Source organism: Xiphophorus maculatus, chromosome 20 (genome assembly GCF_002775205.1).
Source record: "Xiphophorus maculatus strain JP 163 A chromosome 20, X_maculatus-5.0-male, whole genome shotgun sequence".
Taxonomy (NCBI): Eukaryota; Metazoa; Chordata; class Actinopteri; order Cyprinodontiformes; family Poeciliidae; genus Xiphophorus; species Xiphophorus maculatus.
In genome coordinates this window covers 4,265,020-4,288,520 of record NC_036462.1, presented here as the reverse complement: position 1 = coordinate 4,288,520, position 23,501 = coordinate 4,265,020, and the positions used below count along the sequence as shown (strand labels likewise).

The 23,501-nt window shown below is 38.3% G+C and overlaps 1 protein-coding gene across 5 annotated transcripts in view; it reads right to left on the bottom strand.

Moving 5' to 3' along the window:
* Positions 1-23,501, bottom strand: part of LOC102217456 (glutamate receptor-interacting protein 2-like) — a 192,978-nt gene that overhangs the window by 51,917 nt on the left and 117,560 nt on the right. The window contains exon 1 of one of the 5 annotated variants that reach the window (XM_023325529.1): positions 12,165-12,358. The exons of the other annotated variants lie outside the window; for them this stretch is intronic. Within the exon in view, the coding sequence (XP_023181297.1) occupies positions 12,165-12,210 (46 nt within the window). The 5' untranslated portion in view covers positions 12,211-12,358. Of the gene's footprint in view, positions 1-12,164; positions 12,359-23,501 lie in introns of those variants that run through there. 5 annotated transcript variants of the gene reach the window in all.

The window sequence follows — 23,501 nt, the reverse complement described above, 5'->3', positions numbered from 1 at the left end:
TTTTAATAAGTCTCACATAAAAAATAACAAAAATGGTGAACTACTTTGTGGAGCAAACCAAAAGAAGGTTTTATACTTAATTCACAAACACTGAATTTTTAATAAGTTCCTAAGCAGTTTAGGTTTATTTTATGATACACTGATATGTCTTTAAAATGCCGACTGAGTTTGGTCAACTTCTACTGACTGATAGATTAGATTAAACAATGGCTTATTAACCACCTTCAGTTGTTAACATGTGGATGAAATAGATATTGATGGTACGTTCCTTTATTATATCCAGCTCTTTCTCCTCAGTAAATTATTTAACTCCATTTGAAATTCAAAACAATCTAAACAAAACACAAAAACAAACACATGAATTATAAGACATGATTGCTCTAGCATGTGTAAAAATGCCTTCTAGCACACATCCTGAGCCCAATGTGTGTGTTTGCTGGGTGAGCACAGAGTAATAACTGCATTTCTTTCTCCCTGGTGGCCAGCTTCCTGTGAATGTTGTCTTCTCTGTGCAGTCTGACCTAAATTAATGCCAGACAGCACAGAACACACACACACACACACACACACACACACACACACACACACACACACACACACACACACACACACACACACACACACACACACACACACACACACACACCCACACCCACACACACACACACACACACACACACACACACACTCATAAGAGCTCCGGTTCTGCATCTGATTGTTGAGTCTAGTCTTAGAAGTCTAATTTCATATCTCGAAATGCTACAGAAAACATTGCTTACTGCTTGCATTTGTACTTATTTGATCATTCACTCATTCTAAAAATATAAAAATAAAACTCAGAGATATTAAGTGACACATTTTATTTGTACACAAACAACTCCAGTTTTCATTTCTTGGATCTAAAGTTATTTGGATTTTCTATTTTGTTAGCAGTGTGGAATGTAAGAGTCCGTAGGGATTCACCTTAAAAAATCAAGCAGCTCAGTTCAACAGCATCTTAAGAACTGTTCAGTTTACGGCTGAACTGTTTACGGTTCATCCATCCATCCATCCATGACCCAAACCCTTTTAGCAACCTGTTCCCATTCTCGCCTGTGGGGGGCGCTGCACCAAGAACCACTGAAGGAAGTGACACAAAAACCTCTGAAGACGCTGAGCACAACTTCCTTCTATACAGAATGTAAACAAACATGGAGATTTTAGCAGTTGTACGATTTCTCTTTTGACTTTATAGACCACTAGTCATTTCTCCCACTTGCGTTAGACTTGTGCATTTGATTTGGTTGTATTTACCCAGAATGCCCTGCGGTGTAGACCGCTTCCTGTTTTTGAAGTGATCTCAGATCCGCTTGGCATTCACATTCAAACCGCACCAGAGTTCACTTCAGCAGAACCAAGACTGAGGTTGGCAGGCAGGCCAGAGTTTGATCTTTTGGTCTGAATCAGTTTGATTTAAACATTCACACCTAAACCAACACAACTGGACTTTCCAGACAAATAAAATAAAGTTTGATTAAAGCGTTCTAATGAATGCACCCTGAATGAACAAAGAACAATTCAAAATAATCATTTCTCCAAAACCTTATGTTCTTCCACAAGGAGGGGTAGTCACTCATTAATATTCCAAGAGTTTTAATTTTTTAATTTAATAAAAAAATTTTACCTTTTTTTTTAAATTTTACCTTTTTTTTAAATGTGATTTTAGCTTCACATAAAGTCACATAAAGATGATTTTATGTGACTTGAAGTCAAGATAACTTTATGTGAAGTCATCTTCACATAAAAAAATTACCTTAAATATTAATATGTTCACTAATCTGGGAGAGAAAATAATGCTAATCAGCAAGTTGGGTTTGAAATCAGATCAGGATTGCTGTGAGAGATTTCTTTAAGCAGCTCTGAAACATACATGAGAGGAGAAGAAGCAGAGTTAAAAGGCAGCAAAATAAGCAGTCAAAAAAATTAGTCATGTCAGTTTGCTCCTCCAGACACACACAGACACACACTCAGAGTCTCCAGACACTCGAGTGAACAATTTATGCTGCACATGGTCAAACTTTCTCTCATCTTGTTGGCGCGTCTCGCTCTTCTCTCCGTCTCTCCCAGTCTGTGGGTTTCAAGTGCAAATGAATCCAAGCATCACTCCAAGCATTATGAGTAAGGACTTTGAAGTGGCAAATGATGGCCTCCTGCAGCTCGGCGCAGAGAAACACACATGCACCCGGAAATCTGCAACCACATACTTGAGAAAACACTCATGTACTTCTGCTTAGTTTAGCCCATTCGTTCACATCCACACACAGAAACGTCATAACTGGTAGCTGTGTAGGAAAATCTCTCTATATATTTGAGTAGAGGAAATGACAGGTTTGTCGATGCTCCTTGGTTCTACGTCACACTGAAAAAAATAGTTCCCTTAGAGCAAATGTAATACAAACTAATTGCAGGCCAAAATGCCACATTGCTTTTATTGGAAGCAGCAATGTCTGCCTGTAAAACTTACACACTGCACTGCTATGCTTCTTTTTGTCTACAAGTGCACTGAATACACCAACTTTTACAGAATAGAAATTTCTTTTTGGGAGTGATTATAAAGATTCTTTATAAGGAATATTCCTTCTTTCATTTTATTGCCGTATGCAGAGTTTTTCTGACCTCCAGTTGTTTTGTTTTAACAGATTTTTTCTGCCTCATCCTCACTCTCTGAAACTCCCCGCCTTCTGTCTCTGAGTCTATATCTCCCCCTGCTGAGCATCTTCATTCGATCACTGTAATGGCTTCTTACACTGCGGGACACAAATGAGGACAGATGGGGACTAAAAACTGTCTTACAGCATCACCAAAGAGAAGGAAACAGAGGATGGGTAAAAAGGAAGAAAAAGAAAACAAAAAATGCAGAAGATGAAGGACAGAAAAATGGAAACAGACTGAATGTGCTAAATTTTAATTCCTATAATTATATTTAGATACATTTGAGGTGGTAATTGTGAATCCCATTGCTGACTTGACTCTCTTGACTCAGTTTAATTACTGATGTGAGTTCAGTCTGGCTTGTTCCTCTGCTCAGAGGCCATATGACAGTTCACATTAAGTTCACTGAGTGCAGACGTACGGTGGGTTAATGAATCACCGTTCAAAAGCATTTCATTACTCTGAAGTTATCACTGTTGACATGGGAGAACGTTTAACATGGATTCATGCAGTAATTTCCACAGTCTGTTGACTGTCCACGAAAAAAAAAAAACAGCTCACACAGCCGTGAAAGAAGCATTAAAACGAGCCGCCAGTCCCGTTTTCACTGAGCAGTGAGATTACAATGGCTGCTGTACTTCCTCTTCATTTTTATTTTAAATTAATGTTCTGAAAAGTAAAATGTTTAGTTTCTGCTGACTGTAAAGACTGACAGTGGTGAGTTACTTTTAAATATATGCAATGTTGAAAGCACTGACCATCTGTTCTATTCACAATTAATCCATTAGTCTCATTCTTATAGTCTCTTGGGTGTTTTCCTAGAATGTTGAAAAAGTAACCAGGAAATTCAGAGTTTTCACTTCCAGGTTTGCTTCTGAAATTTCCAACACAAATGTGTGTAAATCTCTGTCAATATTCTGCTAATGTCAAAAAGCACAATTTCACAACTCCAGTGTTTCCATTACATAAGAAATGAAATGAAAATCATACATGAATAAATCTGTTCACACAGTAAGTCATTGAAAATAAATGCAGGGATGTTGGCATCTTATTCAGGCGTTGGAGCGACAAGCTCTGCATACGTGGGAGCAGCTACATAGACGCCATTTTGGAGAAAGTGTTGTCTGAGATTCTACAGAAGAGTTATGGATTTAACATGTTGGAATGACAACTTTCTATGAAGTGTGATGCTGTGAGAGCTCTGGTGGAGTCAACTGCTTGTTGTCTGAAAAAACATGAACAAACCACCGTCCTCCTTCTGCTTCCTGTCGTCTTCTTCATAGTTTTCACCAGTGGTAACATCTGGCTGTTGTGAAAAAAGTGTTTCCATTTTAGTTTTGTGAAATAAATCTACTTTGAAAAAAAACACCTCGTTCTAACGCAAAAATGCGCATGTTTGTTTTTTTTTTAATTACTGTCTTTCCATTTAGCCAATTTATTTTCACAATTTCAATTTACGCAATTCTTTGATCATTTATTCTCTCCTGGATTCTGCTGCAGCTTTTTTCTGTTTCCTGTGTGTTTTCCTCATTTTCTGGACATTTCTCTCGCTTTCCTTTTAGTCCTCAACAAACAACATCAGCAACCTTCACCAGTGACAACCATGAACATCTCAGGAGTGTACTAAGATGCATATTGACGCCGTGGCTCTTCCTTGGTTTTTGTGGAGACATTTAGCCGTCACAGTAGACTGTAAGCTTTCACTCCTGCAGTCACCTGTTTCTGCTCCTCCTGTCATTTTGCAGATGTTGCTGCCCTCTGCTTACCTCCACTCTCCTCCTCCTCTGCCTCAAACTGCTGCTGCCTCACTTTCAACCATCCCTATGTAAATCATCACATTATGTTGCTTTACCTTGGAGAACCTGAGTTCTCTAAGGAGTCCATGAGGGTCTGTCTCTAAGGAGTCCAGGTGGGCTCACCTGTCTGGTTCCTGTGTACCAATCATAAGGCTGGATGTCAACAGGACACCCTCCAGACAACTTCCTGCTGTTCTAACCTGGTCACCAGCTCTAACTCCAGAACAGTTCCTGCTCTTCTACCACTCAGTCCTTCTGTCTGTCTGTCTGTCTATCACTTGTGCAAAAGACACCAAGATGAAATACTCACTTGGTGGGAGCTGCAAACCAATGGCCTCAGACTTACAGAAACTGTTACTTAGTTTTGACAAAACAAAGACGAGCAAAACCAGCTACAGGTCGAGGGAAATACTGAGAGGCCATTGGTTAAACGACAATGTTCAAAGGGTTCCATTATATTCACACACTAAATGTTATTTTTTCTAATTAACAGTATACAGTGTCTAGTGTAGTTTCAAATAGATCAAAACATAAATGGGAAGGAATGACAGAGATGATAGATGAAGAGCAAAGTGCAAACCTTCTGTCACTGCAACTAGGAAGTCGGCCAAGTTTGAAATGCAAATGAATCCTAAATCTGTTTTCCACTCTTCCTCTGTGGAATCACAGCAGCTTTCTGCAGCGCCAGCTAACCTACCTGTCACTCCTTTTATAATTCACTCTCATTCCTGCCTTTGCTTCTCCTCTTTTAAATGATGTTTCTCTTCTTTTCTTTTCTTCCAGCCACAGACAGACAGCAGTTTTTATGTTTTTTTTTCATGTCATAGTGGATGTTCCACCAGGAGAGTAGAAATAGATAAAGCTGAGTTATTTTGGCACCTGGAGTATTTTTTTCTGACTTTCCCCTAATGCTGGTGACACCATTACCTTCTGCATGGTGATGAAGAGGAAGTCATGCAATTTGTGACACATTAACTACAAACCACTGTTATATATGCACTGGTATGTGCTACCAACAGGACAATAATCCATTGATTACAAATTAATGCACATTATAATATGTACACTTAGGATAATTTTTTTTAAATGCATGCTTTCAAATTTTTCACTGAAACCGTCTTTGGAGAAACAGATACATATGTGGATACAATTCTCTGTTTCTATATTTGAAGTGAATGAAAAGCTCCTCTAGTCTGACGATGGATGTTGGATCAAGTTATTATATTTGTATTTTACTCTGAATAATACAATGATGTCGAGAGATTTTAGAAATGTTAGTTCATTTGTAAGTTTATATTATTTATTTATCTGGCCGTCACACATTAAGCCATCTCTTCACTTTTACTTCCCAAAAACAGTTTCCAATGACAAACTCCAGATATGTATTTTCTATAAACATTTAACCCTTGCAGCAGTTTGTGGGTGAGATTCAGGTTAAACCCTGCATCAGTCATCATGGCACAAACACATTCACACGTAACACTTAAGCCTGAGGGCAGTTTAAGTGGCCGGTTTACCTAACATGCAGAGTTAGACGGTGAGAGGAAACCAGAGTGTGCAGAGAGAACCCACACACTCACCGGGGAACACGTAAACACTGCAGAGAAACGCCTGGATGTGATTCAGTCCCAGGATTTTTTTTACCACATCATAACTGCTTCACTGTAGAGCGTCTAAAATAACCGGGTGTTCGGCTTCATGAATAACAAACACATACCCTGTTGGCATTTTTGCTGGATTAATCAGATTCAGCCAAACTGTTGGTATTCTAAAGATTACCCAGGACTATTTATCTTTGTGAAGGTCTTAAGCAAACATTTAGCTCAGGACTCGGTAAATGTGCCCAGAATCACCCCATATTTCAATTCCGTCCATCATCTTGCTTGAAAGCAAACTTGACATTTTATCCACCTAATTCAAAGGTATAATTTTCCTCATTCGTTCAAGCTTTCAGTCCTGTCATCCTCCCTCTTTCAGCAGCTTTTTTATCCTCTCTGTAAATGTTACCCTGCCTTTGTCTTTGCTCTTTCCCTCCACCCTCTTGATCTCTTCCAACGAGGCCTTGACATAATGAGGCCAAACTAGCAAAAGTGTGAGACCTTTATCTGTGTCTTTGTCCCTCTCCCTCACGGTCCCTTCAGTTTTTTTATGGTTCCATTTGTTCTCTGGATTTATTTGGATTTATTGTGTTCAGTGACAGCAGACGAAGGAAACGCAGGAAGGCCAAATCAGCTTTCCAAAAGGTTTCTTTAAGCTCCTCTTGAAGACGTCAGCTCTGGCCCTTATCCGTGTTATTCTCTGAGCAACGCAGCCACGTGTCACCGCGTTCATTCTTTCGCCCAACGTGCAATGCAACCTGTCACCGCTTCTTTGCTCTCCTCAGTGATTTCTATCTTATGTTGCTTCTCGTCTCGCCCTCGCTTGTTTTGCTTCCCATAATATTGCTGTCACTTTTTTAAGCCTCTGCCTGTTCCACTGGAGTTTCAGACGGTTTTCTTCACATCTTCTATTCTGTTTTAAAATTTTCTCCTGCATTGTGTTTTATTCTGAAAGTTTCACTTAAAGTCTGCCTACATCAGCTTTGCAGGATCAGTTTGTGTGAAATGTTTGTTTTGCCTTTTTTGTGTTTTATTAGTTCTGAATAAAGTCGGCTGGTTATTTTCTGTTGATTGAAATCAAGTACTTAAAGCTCATATGGATTAAAGTTGGCCGCCAGTATTATGTTAAAAAACACAAAGTGTTTCTTGTTCTCAGTCTGATGTGATGACTGCTGCAGCTATTTTAACTCAGTCTCAAGCATATAATGGAGGTAATTTTGGAGCGACGCCGGGTTGGCGCTCAGGCAGCTGTGAGCAAAACATTCAACAAAACTCAAGTTCTTATCAATCCAGTCGTTACACAACAGCTATTATTTTTTTCAGCAAAGCTTTAGTTCTTTGAGTTTGCAAACATTTCATTAAGTTTGAGCGTTGGGCTTTGACTGCGCTGTTGCCAAACCTTCTTTTCTTTTTCTGCTCTTCTGATGCAGATTTGCTGCCTGGATCGTCGTTCGGTTTGTGACCCAGATTGGAAAAAAGTTTCAGCTGTCCGACAGGCGGCCTCACGTTTGTCTCTGAAATACTAATGGAACAAAAAGAAGTTGATGGACAACAGATGCTCTGGTCAGGTAGTTTCAAAAGGAAACTACACACCAGGCTGTTGGTGTTCGTGCCCATATGTTGTGTTTGGTTTTATGTAAACATGATGAAAGATAATATTTCTTCTTGGACCTTATGGTGCCAAAAGACAGAGTTAGATCTCCTGGACTGCATCTGAACGTACAGCAAGAAGTCTGGAACAATCTGCTCTATTCTTTTAAGAGAGCAGAGCATTTCACCATTATTTTTCATTTTAATAACTGAAGATTGTTTTGGATCTGTTTTTGTGTCACCAATTAATTGGTTAGTTATGGAAGCAGTTACATCACCTTTTTAAAAATATTTCAGTTTGGGTTTGAACAAATCAAAGCTTCGTCAGGATTCTGCAGCCTTTAATAAAAAACGTGACCTGTTGTGATGTCAGACGGCGCTGCCCTGTTTCTGACCTCCATCTTACTGGTTCAGTTTTACATCAAAGACTCTCACTCATGTTTTCTCATCCAACATCAATCCTTACATTCAATTTTGCTTCCTTCACATTCCCTCATACTCTCCTCTTGATCTTCCACGCTCTCCTCACCTATCAAATTTATTACCTATTCACAGACGGTGGAAAAATGTAAAGCTGCATCCCTGCTACATTAGATGTATTTTATGGGTTTTCTTGTATCAAAACGTTTTATAAATAAACATTACTATATGTTGATACTGCTGTAGTTTAAACGACTTCATTACTTTCATACCTTATTTTTGCCTTCAATGCCTGCACTTGTCTTTTTAAACGCCGTGTTTCCTCTTTGGTCCTTCTGCTTCACTGTTGGCCCATTTCTGTCGCTATCTCTCGCTCCATCTGAACACTTGTGCTTTTTCCTGTCTCCATCTCTTCCTGAGTCTCTAACTCCAAGTTGTCTTCCTTTCCTCCCCCCTCAGCCCCTTCTTCTCTCTCTAGCGTTTCTCCTTCTGCTGGAGGTATAAATAGGGCACATAATAAAGCACTAATTAATCTCTGGTGACAAAATCAAAGAAAACACATCTGCAATGCTGAGAGGAGTGTTGAAGGAAGAGAAAAGGGCAGGAAAGGGAAAGCATGAGGAATAAGGAAAATAAGATTCAGATAAGAGCAAAATGAAAGAGTTAGATCAGATAAGAACCAGTGAAACAAACTTGGGTGGGAAAGTTTTCGAGGCTTATGATTTACTTTTTTGAGTTTTAAAAATAATTTAAAATTTACTTAAAACTTCCTCAAATGGCAAGTTATTTTCATCAATTTGGGTTTGATGTAAATTGTAAAGATTAGTTTTTGATCTAAGTCTGAATTTAATACTTCAAAGTGATACTGACTGAAATGTAATCATTTATACATTTTAGTTAAAGATATAAACTTTGTTGGCTTCCTGACTGAGCTGCTGGAAATACATGATGGATATCAGCTTTGTTTTAAAGTAGGGCCTATTAAAATGGAAGACATCAATAAACTGAGTAAAAATTGTTAATCTGAATATAAACAATAGATGATGCTTTGAGTAGTTTGCTAAAAGATTGATAATGTTGCTTTAATCAGAAATACAAGCTAAAAGTGTCAAAAACATTATTTTTGGGTAAATTGAGAATTTTATCTAATTTTCGGGCTCTTAGGAAAATCTGGTAAAAATGACCTACACCAGTGTTTCAGACAAACTGCTTATGCACCTAACTTTCCCCAAACTCAAAGTAACTTTCAATTAATCTCAGTGGCAAAAAAGTTAGCTGCCTTAGCGTTAGCTGCAGGCGAACGAAGCGACGCCTCAGAGGACTTGACTCACTTTTTTTTTCCTTTTCTGGAACTAAAAGTTAAAAAAAAAATCCATATGCTTTGCCATCTTGTTCCCCTCCCATCCTCAATTTCTCATCCTTGACACATAAGAGCACAGGTGGCAGTGTTCAAATGTTCAAAGTAAAAAACATGAATTTGAATGCAAATTAGAATTTCACACCAACTTGCAGTAGAATAAGAATGTTGCAGTTGTGCTCTTGACTGGTCTTCAGAAAGAAACGCTGACTTCAGCAGAACAGAGATTGAGAAAAGAGTGAATATAAATGTGTAGCAGATGATGAACAAGAGATCTCAAGGAACTCAAGACAAAGACTGTTATCGATTATTACAACCATGCAGTTTAAATTTAGAAGGATGAGTGTATCTTCTCACACCTCTAAACTGAATTTTCCTGTAAAAACTAAAGTAGTGAGGTTTAAGGTTTTTTCTTAGAGATGTGTGGGAAGCCCTTCATATAACCAGCTTCCTGCGGGAATTCAAGTCAGTAAACCTTGAAAAAAGTTGGAGTTATAACTAATATAAAGGCTCACAAAGATATGAGATCATTTTACTTTGTTTGTTTCGTTTCTGCCGTATCAGATTGCTGCACAGTTGAATCCTTCAAACGTTGCTGAAAATATCAGGTAGAAAAAAAAGAAAAGTTCCACAACTGGGTGTTCAGATGATCTTCACATGTTCCACTTTTTCCATCAACACACAATAACGTTCAGTAATTCATTAAACATCGACACCAGGAGCTGCTGAGCAAAATTGAAGCAGAATTTCAGCACCAAGGACGGCAACTCCTGTCCAGACAGAAAACCAAGAATCCATCCATTTTCTAAATGCTTAAACTTTGGGGCGTTACAGGCTGGGTGAATACTGGACAGGGCCAGAGCAACAACAGATAAAATATTCACAGTGACTGTGGCCCTTTACTCTTTGCAGGGATTATAACGTGAGCAAACAGAGAGCAGCAGCATCGCTGCAGAGGCTCAACGCAAACAGGAGGAAATCATTTTTCAAAGTCACTATTTGTCAGTTATTCCTGGGAGTTCAGGCTGGAACAGATTTAATGTGATTCCACCTGCAGCTTGTGGAAAATTATTAATCTGCAGTGGGTCTCTGTTGTTTAAAATAAATCACCCAGGGCATGCAGCGCAGCGTCGCATGTGAAACCAGCTTCTAAAAGCTAACCACAGGGTCTGGATTTTTATTTTTGAAAAGAGAGGAACCGTTTCTTTCTGGGAACTCGTGGAGAATCCAACCAGATTCATCATCATTCCTGTGCTGGGAAGAAACTTTCTTTAATATATTTCCACTACTGCATTTTTATTGCATGCTCAGCTTTATGGAGGAAAATTGATTAAGCTTTTAAATTAGATTTTTTTCTTTTTTCAATTTGCAAATTAAAGACCAAGATCAAACTACATTTGCTAACCAACAGAACAAAGTATTCTAGCGCATTTGGACATATTTTATTCAAAGTTTGGTTAACCCCTATTTTGGTTAACCATATGTGTTATAAATAGTTGATCAGTGTTACTATGCAAAGCTGTTAGTTTGTATAAATAACTTTCACAATTTTACTTCTGATCTTTTGCAGGGATCGGAAATGAATTTTGATATTTTTTTAAAGTCACTGGCCCCCTGCAGCACATGGCAGCTCCTCCATAATATCCCATTAAAGCTAATGACTCCATAATTCCACACTGCGGTTTTATCAACCCTCTAGCCGCAATAAACTTCCAGATCCAGTTATTGTGGAAGCACCGTTTGTCCCTGTGTGATCGGTGACCCACTAAAATCCGCTTCAGCAGTCAGAAGTAACGCAATGCTCTGGTTTCCAGTGAGAGCCATCAAGGCTTTGATGCGATGGAAGTGTGACAGAGAAATCTCTGCTGTATTATTAACAGCAGGAAGATGTGACAGTGATTCATCCTCCGCACTGCGCTGCAACAGGGGCAACTTTAACTCACGTTTCCGCAGGGACAGTCAGACTCTTGCAGCCTGCAGCCCGGGGTGGGCGGCGGGGCTCCCTGACAGGCCGATAGGCGGCGTTTTGTCCCCATTTGCTGCCCTTTCCAGCGCGTCTGCGGGCTTCACTTCAAAGCAACACATCTCCAAACTCATAAATAAATCAGCCAGAGTGGGAAAAGAGCGCTGCGCGTCTCTCTCCAACAAAAACACAGACTTGCGACTGGCGCAGGGTCGCATACGAGTTTCATCCAGCTAGAACCGGATCATTTCACCAAACCATCAACTAGAATGAGTCCGGCTTAACTTAACAGGTGCGACAGAAACCCCTAAAATGAACCAACAACAGGTGCAACGTGAAACTTCACCTTATGAAAGAATAGCTGTGGATTTCTCTGTTAATGAAATCAACAGTGGATCAGTTGTCTGTTATCAGCGCCTCTGTAATAACAGTTCAGCATTTAAGGTTAAAATATATATTTTAAAATAGAAACATTTCTAAAGCGAATACTTTATACAAAGTTCTTCACAGAAGATAGAAAAAAGTGTCTTAAAATGAAGAGAAGCGTGAAATAAAACAAGCCTAAAGCAGCGCAGTAATCAGAACCGCTGCTGCAGGAATCAGAAGCTGTTTACCGGGAAACAGAAAATCTACATAACCTGAAATCCCAAAGAAACCGTCAGAGAAAAGCAACAAGAAGAAAAGAGTTTCAGCTTACAGAAAAACAGCTGACTAATGAGAAATGAACGACCTTCCTGTTTTCTCCTCACCTTTTTGCTGAAGCCTCTTCTTTAATATAGCCTGAAGGAAAAGCATTATTTCCCTCCACACTAAGTCCGGGCTTGATGAGTAAATCTCTCCTAGTGGAAGAGCAGAGGAGGAAGAGGAGGAAGAGGAGGAAGAACTTCTGTCTGTTTCTCCCGCTTTCCCTCCCGATCCGTTTCCTCCCTGCTCTCTCTCTCAAAGGGAAGAACCCCCCCTGTTGACACCAGCTGAACTGTGGCGTGTGTGTGTGTGTGTGTGTGTGTGTGTGTGTGTGTGTGTGTGTGTGCGCGTGTGTGTGTGTGTGTTTCCCCTCTCAGATGAAAACGGGAGTAAACGCTGTGACTGTAATTGACTGTAATCAGCCTTTCACTCAGTCAGCTGCTTCCAGCCTGGTTCCGTTCTGTCGGGCTGATCCATGTTTTCTAATGGTCTCCTCCTCGTTTTCTTTGTGTGATAATTTAATTAGAACTCTCTCTCTCTCTTTCTCTCTCTCTCTCTCTCTCTCTCTCTTTCTCTCTCTCTCTCTCTCTCTCTCTCTCTCTCTCTCTCTGTCTCTCTCTCTCTCTCTCTCTCTGTCTCTCTCTCTCTCTCTCTCTCTTTCTCTCTCTCTCTCTCTCTCTCTCTCTCTATCAAAAAATTGAAAGTTGTAGCTTAAAGCCTTGGGGACTTTTATTGCTCTAGTTTTCCCTCTTTTTCGGTCTTTGTGTCGATCAGTTGTGTATTATGTTGCAAGTCTGCCTCCATGTTTGTGTGTGAAGTAAAAACTGAGCTCAATGATACTCATGCGATTTTACTTTAAGGTGTTTGGTGAACAGTTCACCAGCACCTGAACTTCAGAACCATGGACAGAGACTGTGAGTTCATCACAGGACTGACAGATTTATTCATTATTTCTTAAATCCATAGGCTGAAAACGGACTGAAACCTAATTATCCCATCATGCAATGGGCGTTAAGGAATAGGCTTGAAGTTCTACTGCAGGATTAATTCATAGGGGATCAACTGGATTCAAAGACTCAACGACCAGCAGCTCAGTCCAGCTCTGGTTGGAACTTAAAGATATTAGAGCTTCTTCCAACCTAAGCTGGTCACTTCATCAACAAACCAACAGGTGGAACACAGATTTTACATTTAAATGATAAAACACAGAAAAAAAATTATTCAGCAATAATACATGAATCACTGAAATGTAAATCAAACACAATTCTTCACTGTGTAAAACGAGAATCAATATCTTTTAGTGTGGAACATGAATGAAGTGATGCATAACAAGCAATTAAAATTAAACTCAAATATCTGCAAGACACAGATATACATCTTTCCTTTTGAAGGAGGTTCATCACAGACTGTCTGCCATTTAATCTTACACAATTTGCTGAATACAATCTTTTAGATGTTATTAAATCAGCGTTCAAATACCAATATTGTACGAACACAGTAGAGAATTTCATTGTAATAATTTCTTTCCCTGAAAGGATACGATGCAAAGATCTTTTATCAGGTTATATTACCGTACAGACACACTGCTCACATGTGGAAAGGTTTTCCAAAATGTTAACAGTTTAGCTGACTTTACAGTTAAACGATGTTAAATGATTCTTCCAAGACGCTTCACATCTGAAATGGGTTTAGCACCAACCAGAGTGACGGAAACTTTCTCCTGATTCTGGTCAAAGAAAGCTGAGATTGTGCAACTTAAAGATCCTGTAAAACTCCAGAATTTTCTCTGAAATTTGTGGAATTTACCTTGACAAAAACATAAGTGCTTTATCATGTAAACTCTGTGTTTTCAAAGGAATGGCTGGATCTTGAATGCACCGTGCGTTGGTCATATAAGCTCCAGGACAAACTGAAATTTTAAAGTAAAAAACCAGGATTCTCCTGCTGTTTGACTAACATGCTGTATGAGAAACGGTCTAACAGGTTTAAATAATTATCCTACTGATCTATTCTTTTAATTGGAAGTCTTTCTTTTTTGTTCAGACAATTATTTCCCAGTTAGCGCTCTGGCTATGGTTTCTCTGAAGCGTGGAGAAAACTTTAATAATTAGGGCAGATCTTCTCTGTTACAGAGAAGGGACACCAGCTTTCCTCTGCTTAAAACAGAAACCAGAGTCAAAAGTTTGTTTTTGGTTGAATTAAACTACATATTGAGCTGAAGCTGTGGATTAACATGATGGTCTCTTAAAGGTTTGATGTAAGCAGAAAAGTCTTTAAAGTGGACCGTGACAGATATGCATTAGGGATGTTTCATGTCCCTTCCTGGCTGATTTTTAATTTAGGTTCTTCATTCCAGTTCTCTTTCTATCGCTTTGATCTCAGACAGTTTTAAAATAGATATTCTGTTAAATCGTACTGCAAAGGGATTTCTACCTCACATTCTGATCTCTATTGTTCATCTTCTTATTAGATGTTCAGGTGTGAATCAACTGTCATCTCATTCATTTATTAATGTTGATTTACCAGTTTTTTTGTTTTATAATGACACATCATCAAAACTAAACCGGATTTCTCTGTGACAAAATTACAGGTACACCTCATTAAAATCTGGAAATTATTGTGTGTTGGCAAAAGTTTTAGAGTTTTGTAAATTTGTAGAACAGAATATAAATCCAAGAAGCCACACAGTTCATATCGTCTGTAGTCTCGTATTTTGGCAAATATGAATGTTTTGTATGTTCAGAAACATTTTGCATTTTGTGTTTCTATGAGGAGCCTCATTTTGTCTAATTTTATGTATTTTTTTATCTTACAAAAGCAGGCATTATCACTTTTATGTGACATTTTAATTGAATAAAACTAGAACCAAACTCCATAACAAACTATGTCCTCAGTGCAGTTTGCAGGTAATCATGTTTTTCCAAATAGTGTCAGAATAGAAAAACATAAGAATGACGATGAAAAATGTTTTATTGTTTTCTTAATTCGCAGTCTGAAATTCTGTCATGTGGCATTTAGCCAGAAGAAACTCACACATGCAAACTATGTACAGAAATATCCCAGGCCAGGATTTGAACCAACAACCTGCTTTAACTGAGTCAAGAAACGGTGCCACCAACTGTACCACTGTGCAACCTGAAAGCACTGCTAGCAAATTAGCAATGCTATGTAACTGCAGAGGTAAAAACAAAAATAATCCTGTTTTTACTGATCTCCTTCCACATAGGCCTGTTATTTAAGTTCTGGAATGGAGTCACATTGTTTGAAAAGTGTTTATTAGTAATACTCCAAAACAAAATTTACAAGAAATTAAAAATCCTGGAATTTTAAAAGAAATCATTTGAAGCATCTGAGTGGAGAGTAAATACGAGTCTCCACAGGAAAATTGGATCTGCTGAATGTTTGAAGTCCTAAAGTCACAGCGAGGCCTCAGTGATCTTCCTATAAAAGCTCAGGCTTACTGTTGACTCTGCTCTGTTCATGAACCATTTTGTTCAGAGCGTTTTCAGATGAAAACGCTCTGAACAGACGCCAATCCAAAAATATAAAATGTTTCAGGCTTCAAGGAGGACCATATGAAACACTTTGGGAAATCTTTTGGAATTTCCTTCTGCTCTGATGTTTCTCCCCGCTGTGTTTACCTGAATGCTTTCAAAGCTCCTGCAGGATAATTACCAAATTAGCATAACAACCCTAAAGTTCAATCACTGTAAGTATAAAATTATTGTTTTTAAGCTCCTGTCACACTGTTTCTTTTCCCACCGTGCTTGGCTTATCTACAAATATATTTTTGTGCCACTGGGCAGGAAGAAATGAAGCACATTTTCTGAAAAGGAAAAAGTCCAGACCCCTCTACTGATGTTGGTTTTTATGGGCCACATTTTATATAATTTATGTTTATAATGATAAAGGATGTAAAAGTCTTCAGGACTGGACTTTTGCAATTATTTCATTGTGATTTTGTTTTCATGTTTAGTTCTTGCAAACTCTTAAATTGTCCCCAAGTGGTCAAATAAATATTCAGTAAATAATTAGAAGGTGGGCTGCATGGTGACACAGTTGGTTGTTTGCAGTAAGAATGCAGCCCTATGAGCAGGTACAGACATTAGACAGGTGGAGAGATGATTCACGGTTTCTTTTCCTCTCGTGTTTTTCCTCCACTTCTTAGTTTTTTCATGTTTGCTTCTCTGTCAATGTTCACGTTGCAAATCTTTTATTAATTTTTTCCTGATTGTAATCATTTCCTTCCGTATCTGCGTCTTTCCCTAATCCATCCGTCTGTCCTCCCCCTCGCCTTTTCATCGTTCATCCATCCCTCACCTTCCTTCTCCTCTAATGAGCAAAGTGTCTGTTTCTGCTCCAGATATGTCATAAATCTCCCCTGACACAATCAAACATTCATCACAAACACACAGCAGGTTCTGCTTCCACTCCGCTCTGAGGTTTCTAAGGAAAGTTAGATGGTCTGATCACAACTAAAAAAACGGTTTCTGTTTTCAGCCTGCTCCTTGAATGACTGGATAAACCTGTTAGAAATAACACGTCATGTCATGTTACTATGAAATGATTCTGTCAAGACAGGAATAGAAATCTCTAATTTGCTGAATGTTTTTTAAGATCTCACATCTTGGCTTTTATTTTTAAAACTATGAAGAAGGGATGCTGAATTTGTTTAGCTGAAATAAATTCCAAGAAATATCTCATTTTCCTCTTCAATGGTCTAGTTTGATCTAATTTTGGAGACATTTTGCAAATATTCCTGTGTAAATTTACATTTAAGCCGTCAGTGCTCACACAATAAAATGAGCAGAAAACATACAGCAGCACAAGCTAAGGCATTTTCTTTGTTTTTAATGTGGGAACCACAATGAATGAGTTTCAGTTTGAAACTATTTACAGAAAATAACCTACAAATGTGGAGCCTGGAGGGCAGAGGTCAGGAGTGAGGCACACATTTCAACAAGGCGATTGTTTTATCTTTATTTTTCATCATCCCAAAACATTGTTACAGATAATTTTTTTCCCTTTCAAATTAATGTTTAGTCTGGTATTTTTTGCTGTATTTTTTAGTTATGTTGACATGCCTGTTGGTCACCACAAGGAGGAGCTGCAGCTCTCACACATTCTCCCTTTCAAGCTCTGATGCTAATGATAGATTGTGTGCTAAATGTTCACTTCCTGGCCTCCACTGACACGACTGTTCATTGTGAAAGAATTGTGAGCTGGAATCAGCTTTCTGTGGCCTGACAGACTCCCTGATGGGAGTCAGCGTCTCACCAACAATGACCTCTGACAAATATAATAAGCAGTTAGAAATGTACTTGTTAAACTCTGCAGTGTGACTGCTGCTGCGATTTACATGTAATATACTGTAGCCCCTTATTAAAGAATTCAAGCCCATTTCACTTTTCCCTGACTGATGAATGATTTTATGTGGCATAGAAACACAAAGTGGTGTGTAATAGGGAAGGAAAATATGTGGTACGCACGTTTTTATACAGGTAAAAATCTGAAAAGTGTGGTGTGCATTTATATTCAGCCCGTCTGTACAATTCTCATTTTGTGCATGTCTTTGGTGAATGTCTCTGACAGCTCAGTTCATCTGGAGACTACAGTCTACAACGATTTGAAAGTTAGCAAATGAGAATTTGCTCTCATCCAACTTTAACACCTTTTACTAGGTTTTTCTGTGTCTCCTTCAGGGTTTGTTGGAAACAACCAAGCTCTCATTATTTTCTTTAAACAATTCCTTTTTCCTGGTTACTTTTTCATTCATGTGAGTCTTAACATTTTTAAGATGAATTAATCTGGACTCCATGTTATATTTAAAGCTGAGAATATAATTACCTGAACTAAACCTGCATTTAATCCCTTTTATAACTAAGTGATCTTCATTATGATGTTTGCTCACTAATGCTCTCTAACAAACCTCTGATGCCTTCACACACCACTATGAAGGTAATACTGAGATTAAATGACTCTGATGGGATTTATTTAGTCCATTATTAAACTTCTGAGGGCGATTAGCTGCATTATGCTTAATGTATTGGATTAAGGTCTATCCATCAGAGTACAGAGGGCTGAATACTAGAGAAAAGAACTATTTTTAAATTCTTATTTGAATATCAGTTTCCTTCCACTTCATGGGGTATCTGCTGCCTTGTGTTGGTCTTTCTCTGATAATCCTAATTAATTATGTAGAAACTTGCAGTTGTAAATGTCAGAAAGCAAACCGATTTTTAAACCTTTACACTCCATTGTCCTCATATGCCCACCTGTCAGCGTTTCACAGCGGTCTCCCCCCTCCTCCCACTCTTCTCTTTCTTTCTACATGTCAGCTGAAATATTTAGAGCCCAGCCTTTGCTTTTCACTCACTGCTGGACTGATACCCCAGTCACATCTTTGTGACCTGATTCTGCTGCAGCAACAAGTCACACAGTCTGGCATCTTACAGCATATATGGTTTAACATTGGTTATGATTAATTTTGTCAATAGTGCCTCTAATGACTCTATACATTGATCCTCTTTATGTGGAATGAAATCCCAAATAGCTTTGATTCTCACTGAATTTTATTTACAGCTGCACAAGTTTTAAATAAAATATCAACATGGCATGAATGGAAAATCTTTAATCTACTTTATGAGGCACAAAGTTGGTCTACATGTGTGGATTGGACAATACAAAAGAAGCAGCTAATTTTAACCAGAGTCACTGCTTTCTGCTTTTACATCTGCAGCAACAGAGAACTCTGCTTCTACTGGATGCCTGGATGGAAATTACCTCTTCAGATGTCCACTGAAAATTCACAGACTGCTGAATCTTTACATAACGTCTTCCTCACAATCAACACCCTCAGCTGGAGCTGGGAAACGCAGCCTGCCAACACTGATCAGTCACAATTCCTCCAGATATTATTTTTCATCTTCATCGAGTCTGCAGCCCAGGATGCATAATTGCATTTCGGAAGTACCCACAGCTAGAATTTGTATTTCTTCTAATCACTGCTGGATCTCTGCCTATGGGATGAGTTGCTGGCTCAGCTCAGCAGTGAGACTCTAATCTCTGAGTGATAAGGAAGGATTAGAAAGCAGTTCATAGTCTCAGCAGTAGTATGTTAGGTCACGGATTTGAGTTTGTTTTCTTTGTAATGCTACTTTTGGATTCAAGCTGCAAATCCAGTTGCATCGTCCCTGACAGCCTCAAGCTTTAACATTTTTTTTCCTCTCAAGCAACTGAACATAATTAATAATGATTTATCTGAAAGATTTAAAATTATGGGACAAAACATGAAGTGTGACTGACCCCTTGTCAGTTTTGGAAAATCATTTATCAAGCTTCAGGATCCCTTTAGAGTGGATTATACCATTTCTAACCCCCATTTGCTTCCCATTGAATTTGTGTTATCCATCAGCTGAACGTCTCTAATAATGTCACTTCGAGCTGATCCAAAGGAAGTGGAAAAAGAAAAGTTTAGTTATTTCACTTTCAGGTTTTCTCTACAGATTCTGAATTACAATATGGAAGAAATTCAAGGGCACAGGTTTTCTAAAAATGTCTTTATCGTTATTATGTCTTTACCAGCTGACACTGTAAACTGGCTAAGTCTTAGATTTCCTGAACTAGATCCCATCTAGATCAGTTGTTTGTTTTTTACCTTAAGAGTTATGACATAATGCTAGCCTTAGCATTTTACCACCTCACCATGTGAATGAATCTGCTGCAAGTTCAGGATGAACACATACCAGGACAAACATAAGTGAAAATAGTAAAAAAAGAATATAGATAATTAATTGATTATTTCCACAAGGTCAGACCCATTTTCATTTGTGTGTTGTAGTCAAAAGAACTCTACACTATATTCAGCCATTCACCCATTCATGTACACATTATCTTGCTACTACATCCTGAGAAACTGTCGCCCCAACATCTGAGCCTATTAAGGGTAGTAATGAGTAATCTTGGGCTTCACTGCACGTTGTCACCTTGAGTAAAATCCACCACAGCCTAATTACAGAAGTTAAACCCTCGGCGTTGCCAACACTTAATCACATGTAATATTGAGCCCATTGTGCTCTTACTACACGCGAAAGCCTGCAAAGACCTCTGGAGACTTGATTCCTCCCATTGTGTCTTCATCTGCAGTGAAGGCACCCAGAGCAACTGCCGTGGAATCTGGACTCCACTAATTAGCAGCGCCATGTCTTAACGGGGGCCATTAACAGGTTGCTACAGCAACCAGGTGGAATTTCTCCTTCCCGTTCATGTTAGATTGAATTCACATTGAGAATTTCACCTGGATTCTAGTTATTTATTTATTTATTTTAAATTTTAACTATCTATTGCCACAAAATAATTCCCTGCTCATAACTTTCCCTTCAAACCCAAATAACTGTTTGTGTAACCTTAGAGGAGACCAACAGTTATGCCTCCTAAAGCTTTTCATTGATTGGAAGGGTCAGTTCTATATTATTCAGTACTTAAAGGGGGAGTGTTTTATATTTTCCAGGCATAAAGTGCCATTTTATACCTCAATCAAGTAACTAAGTTACCTTTAGTTATGAAAATGCTGCATTTCTTTAAAGATAACTTAAAATAAATGTGACTACACATCATAGCATAAATGTGACTACACATTGAAATTGGCCTCTGTCTCTTTAAGAACCCTTCTAACAAGCCCCTCCAGCACATCTTCACAATGTGTCTCCATACCATCTCATGATGCTGTTTGCAGCTGTTCTTAGGAGGCAATTTTCACAATACTGCCCCCCTCCTCTCACCCATTTAAATCTGAAACAAACTAAGGTTTGTTCCATCATTTTTTTTCTCAATGTTTTTTAGGTTCTTTTCTGCTTCAGTGTTTTTAATCAGTCTGTAATTAACTCCCGGCACATGAGGCTCTCTTAAATATGAATAATGTTTAATTGAATCTTTTGTTCCAATTATCCTGCATAGACACATTCTTGACTCAGTCACATTTCCTTCAATGATGAGAGACACAATTCTCATTACAACAGCCAGCATCCTGATGATGTAAATAATATATGATGTGAGTTTAAACTGCAGGGACATCATAAATAATACATGTTGCAAACTTCTCTGTATATGATTGTATTTGTCATGTTGGGTTTCAGTCAGTGAGCCTCAGCAGAATGTGGAGTCTTAGTGCTGTTTGAAAAGGCTAAGCTCTGCTGACATTGTGTGGGCTACGCTCTCCATTTGAAAACACAAAAGCTTTGTCGGGTCTTAAAGACGCGTTGGAAAACACGCCCTCAGGCTCCCACTCAGTAAGAAATGACTAAATGACTTCATGGTTTTCCTGATGGCTTCTCACTTTCTTTATTCGTTATAATCTCCTGATTTTTCAGACGTAGCTCTTTAAGAGGCCTTAAATAGAAAGTGGCAAACTTTGTGTGGATTAACATCTGCATTCTGACAAAACAACTTCATTGTATTAGAGGGGTTTTTTTTTTTCAATCTCATCAGTTTCCCAAGCCCATCTGTGAAATGGGAATCTTTTATCCCACCAGCTGAAACACAGTATGCAGCTAAAGTTGATTCCTAGTACAACTTTAATACAGACTTTGTAAGTTTTGGATATCAAAAGGGACCATTTGCCATAAAATCAACATTTTTTGTCTTGTAGTAAGCTAATAAATCTTTTTATGCAAACTACTTGTCAGTCCAATGCTTCTAAGAACAATTGTAAATGGCATAATGGATGAGCATTGCTCATTTCAAGATGTCAATTTTCAAAGTTTTATAGAAGCTGAATCAACAGATTTACAGTAAAATGGCACCATGTAGCTAGAAAATACATATTACCATCCCTAACATTTTTGCAAGAAGAAGAAAAGTGGAGCAAAGTTGACAGAGCTGAGCTGCAGCTTGTTGCCTCTCATTGATGGACTGAACTAAGAATCAGATTTTTACACTTACTGTTTGATATAGTTATTCAGTATTGCTGTGTTTTTAACTGAAAAACAAAACAAAAATAAAAAACAAAAACAAAAAAAAACTAAACAGCAAAACAAAAGGACATGCCAAATCCTGTCTGCCCACGGGATCAGAGTAAGAGGTTTACTCTTACCACCGTCCCGTGGGCGCAGACGGGACTTGGCATGTCCTTTTGTTTTGCCTTTAAGGGAAAAGAGTGTGGACCCAAATCCGAAACTTTTTAGTGTGGAGAGCTCTAGAGAAACACAGCCAATATAAACAGAATTATTAAACTACTTAAATTACATTTTTGGGCAGAAAAATAATGCCTGGATCATTTTGTGAGTAGAAATGGATTTTGTGACATACACTGGACATAAAAACCATAAACTCAGTTAAAATAAGACATTTTGATCATTTTGTTGATTAATAATTTTTTAAAAATAGTTTTTACATTTGTAATGCTTAACATGACAAACATCAGGTCGACTTAACATGCTTTAGTTAGTTTAGAGGGGTAAATCTCAATGTTGCATGAAGGCCAGTTTTTTTACATGCCACTCAAGACTAGTGGTTAATCTGTACTCAGCAGCAGCTTTAAAGTGTAAGTGGAAATATTTCCCCCCTCAATACCGAAGCCTCATTCCAAAGATTTTCCTTTCTGGTGTTATCTCCTTAAAATCCCTGAAGACGCAGTAGTGAAAGCTGATGACATGGCGTGAAAAGGCATTAAAGTTTGGTCAAAATCTCATCGTGGGCCTGAAAAATACCACAGTCTGTTCTGAAGAGCTGCGTGTGAAAACAGCTCCAGTGAGCATAACAACAGCTATTACGTTGAGTTTGGTTCCTCTGGTGAATTGCGGTGAAATTGAAATCTGCCCCCTCCTTTCTTTTGTGCTGACTGTAATATCAGAGGTTATGAAGGTGTCAGCAGTATTTAGTTTAAGCAGCTTCTCTTGGTCTCAGATGTGTTAATGTATGAGAGAAAAGCACAAGATGTATGACGGATGAGCGAACCGCTCCAGGCCAGTTTATTTGTTCTCAGTTGCTGAGACCAAACCTTGTCTGAATCAGTAAAGTCTCTCTGAGAAGCAAAACGAAACAGTGATGCTCTGATTTTAACTCCTATAAACTGCAAAAATAAAGAAAAAAGAAATAAAGTTTTGTTTCAGGACAAAATAAGAAATGAATGAATAGACTAAATGTTTTATTTAGACCTGATAAAGCACAAAAATGCAAGAAATCAGCATAATTATTAAAAACTGGAATTTAGCACATTTCCAGTTTTACTTTGATTTCTTCAAGTGCTCAGAGAGTTTATTTTTTAAATGCAGAAAACTAAAAGTAGAATGTAAGGAGAAAATATCAGGAAGCTTTTCTGTGTTCACTCAGTTGCTTAACACTAGTTACCATTTAGAACGACCAGCGTTATAGTAATAATCTGGTCTAAATGTTTTGGTATTTGT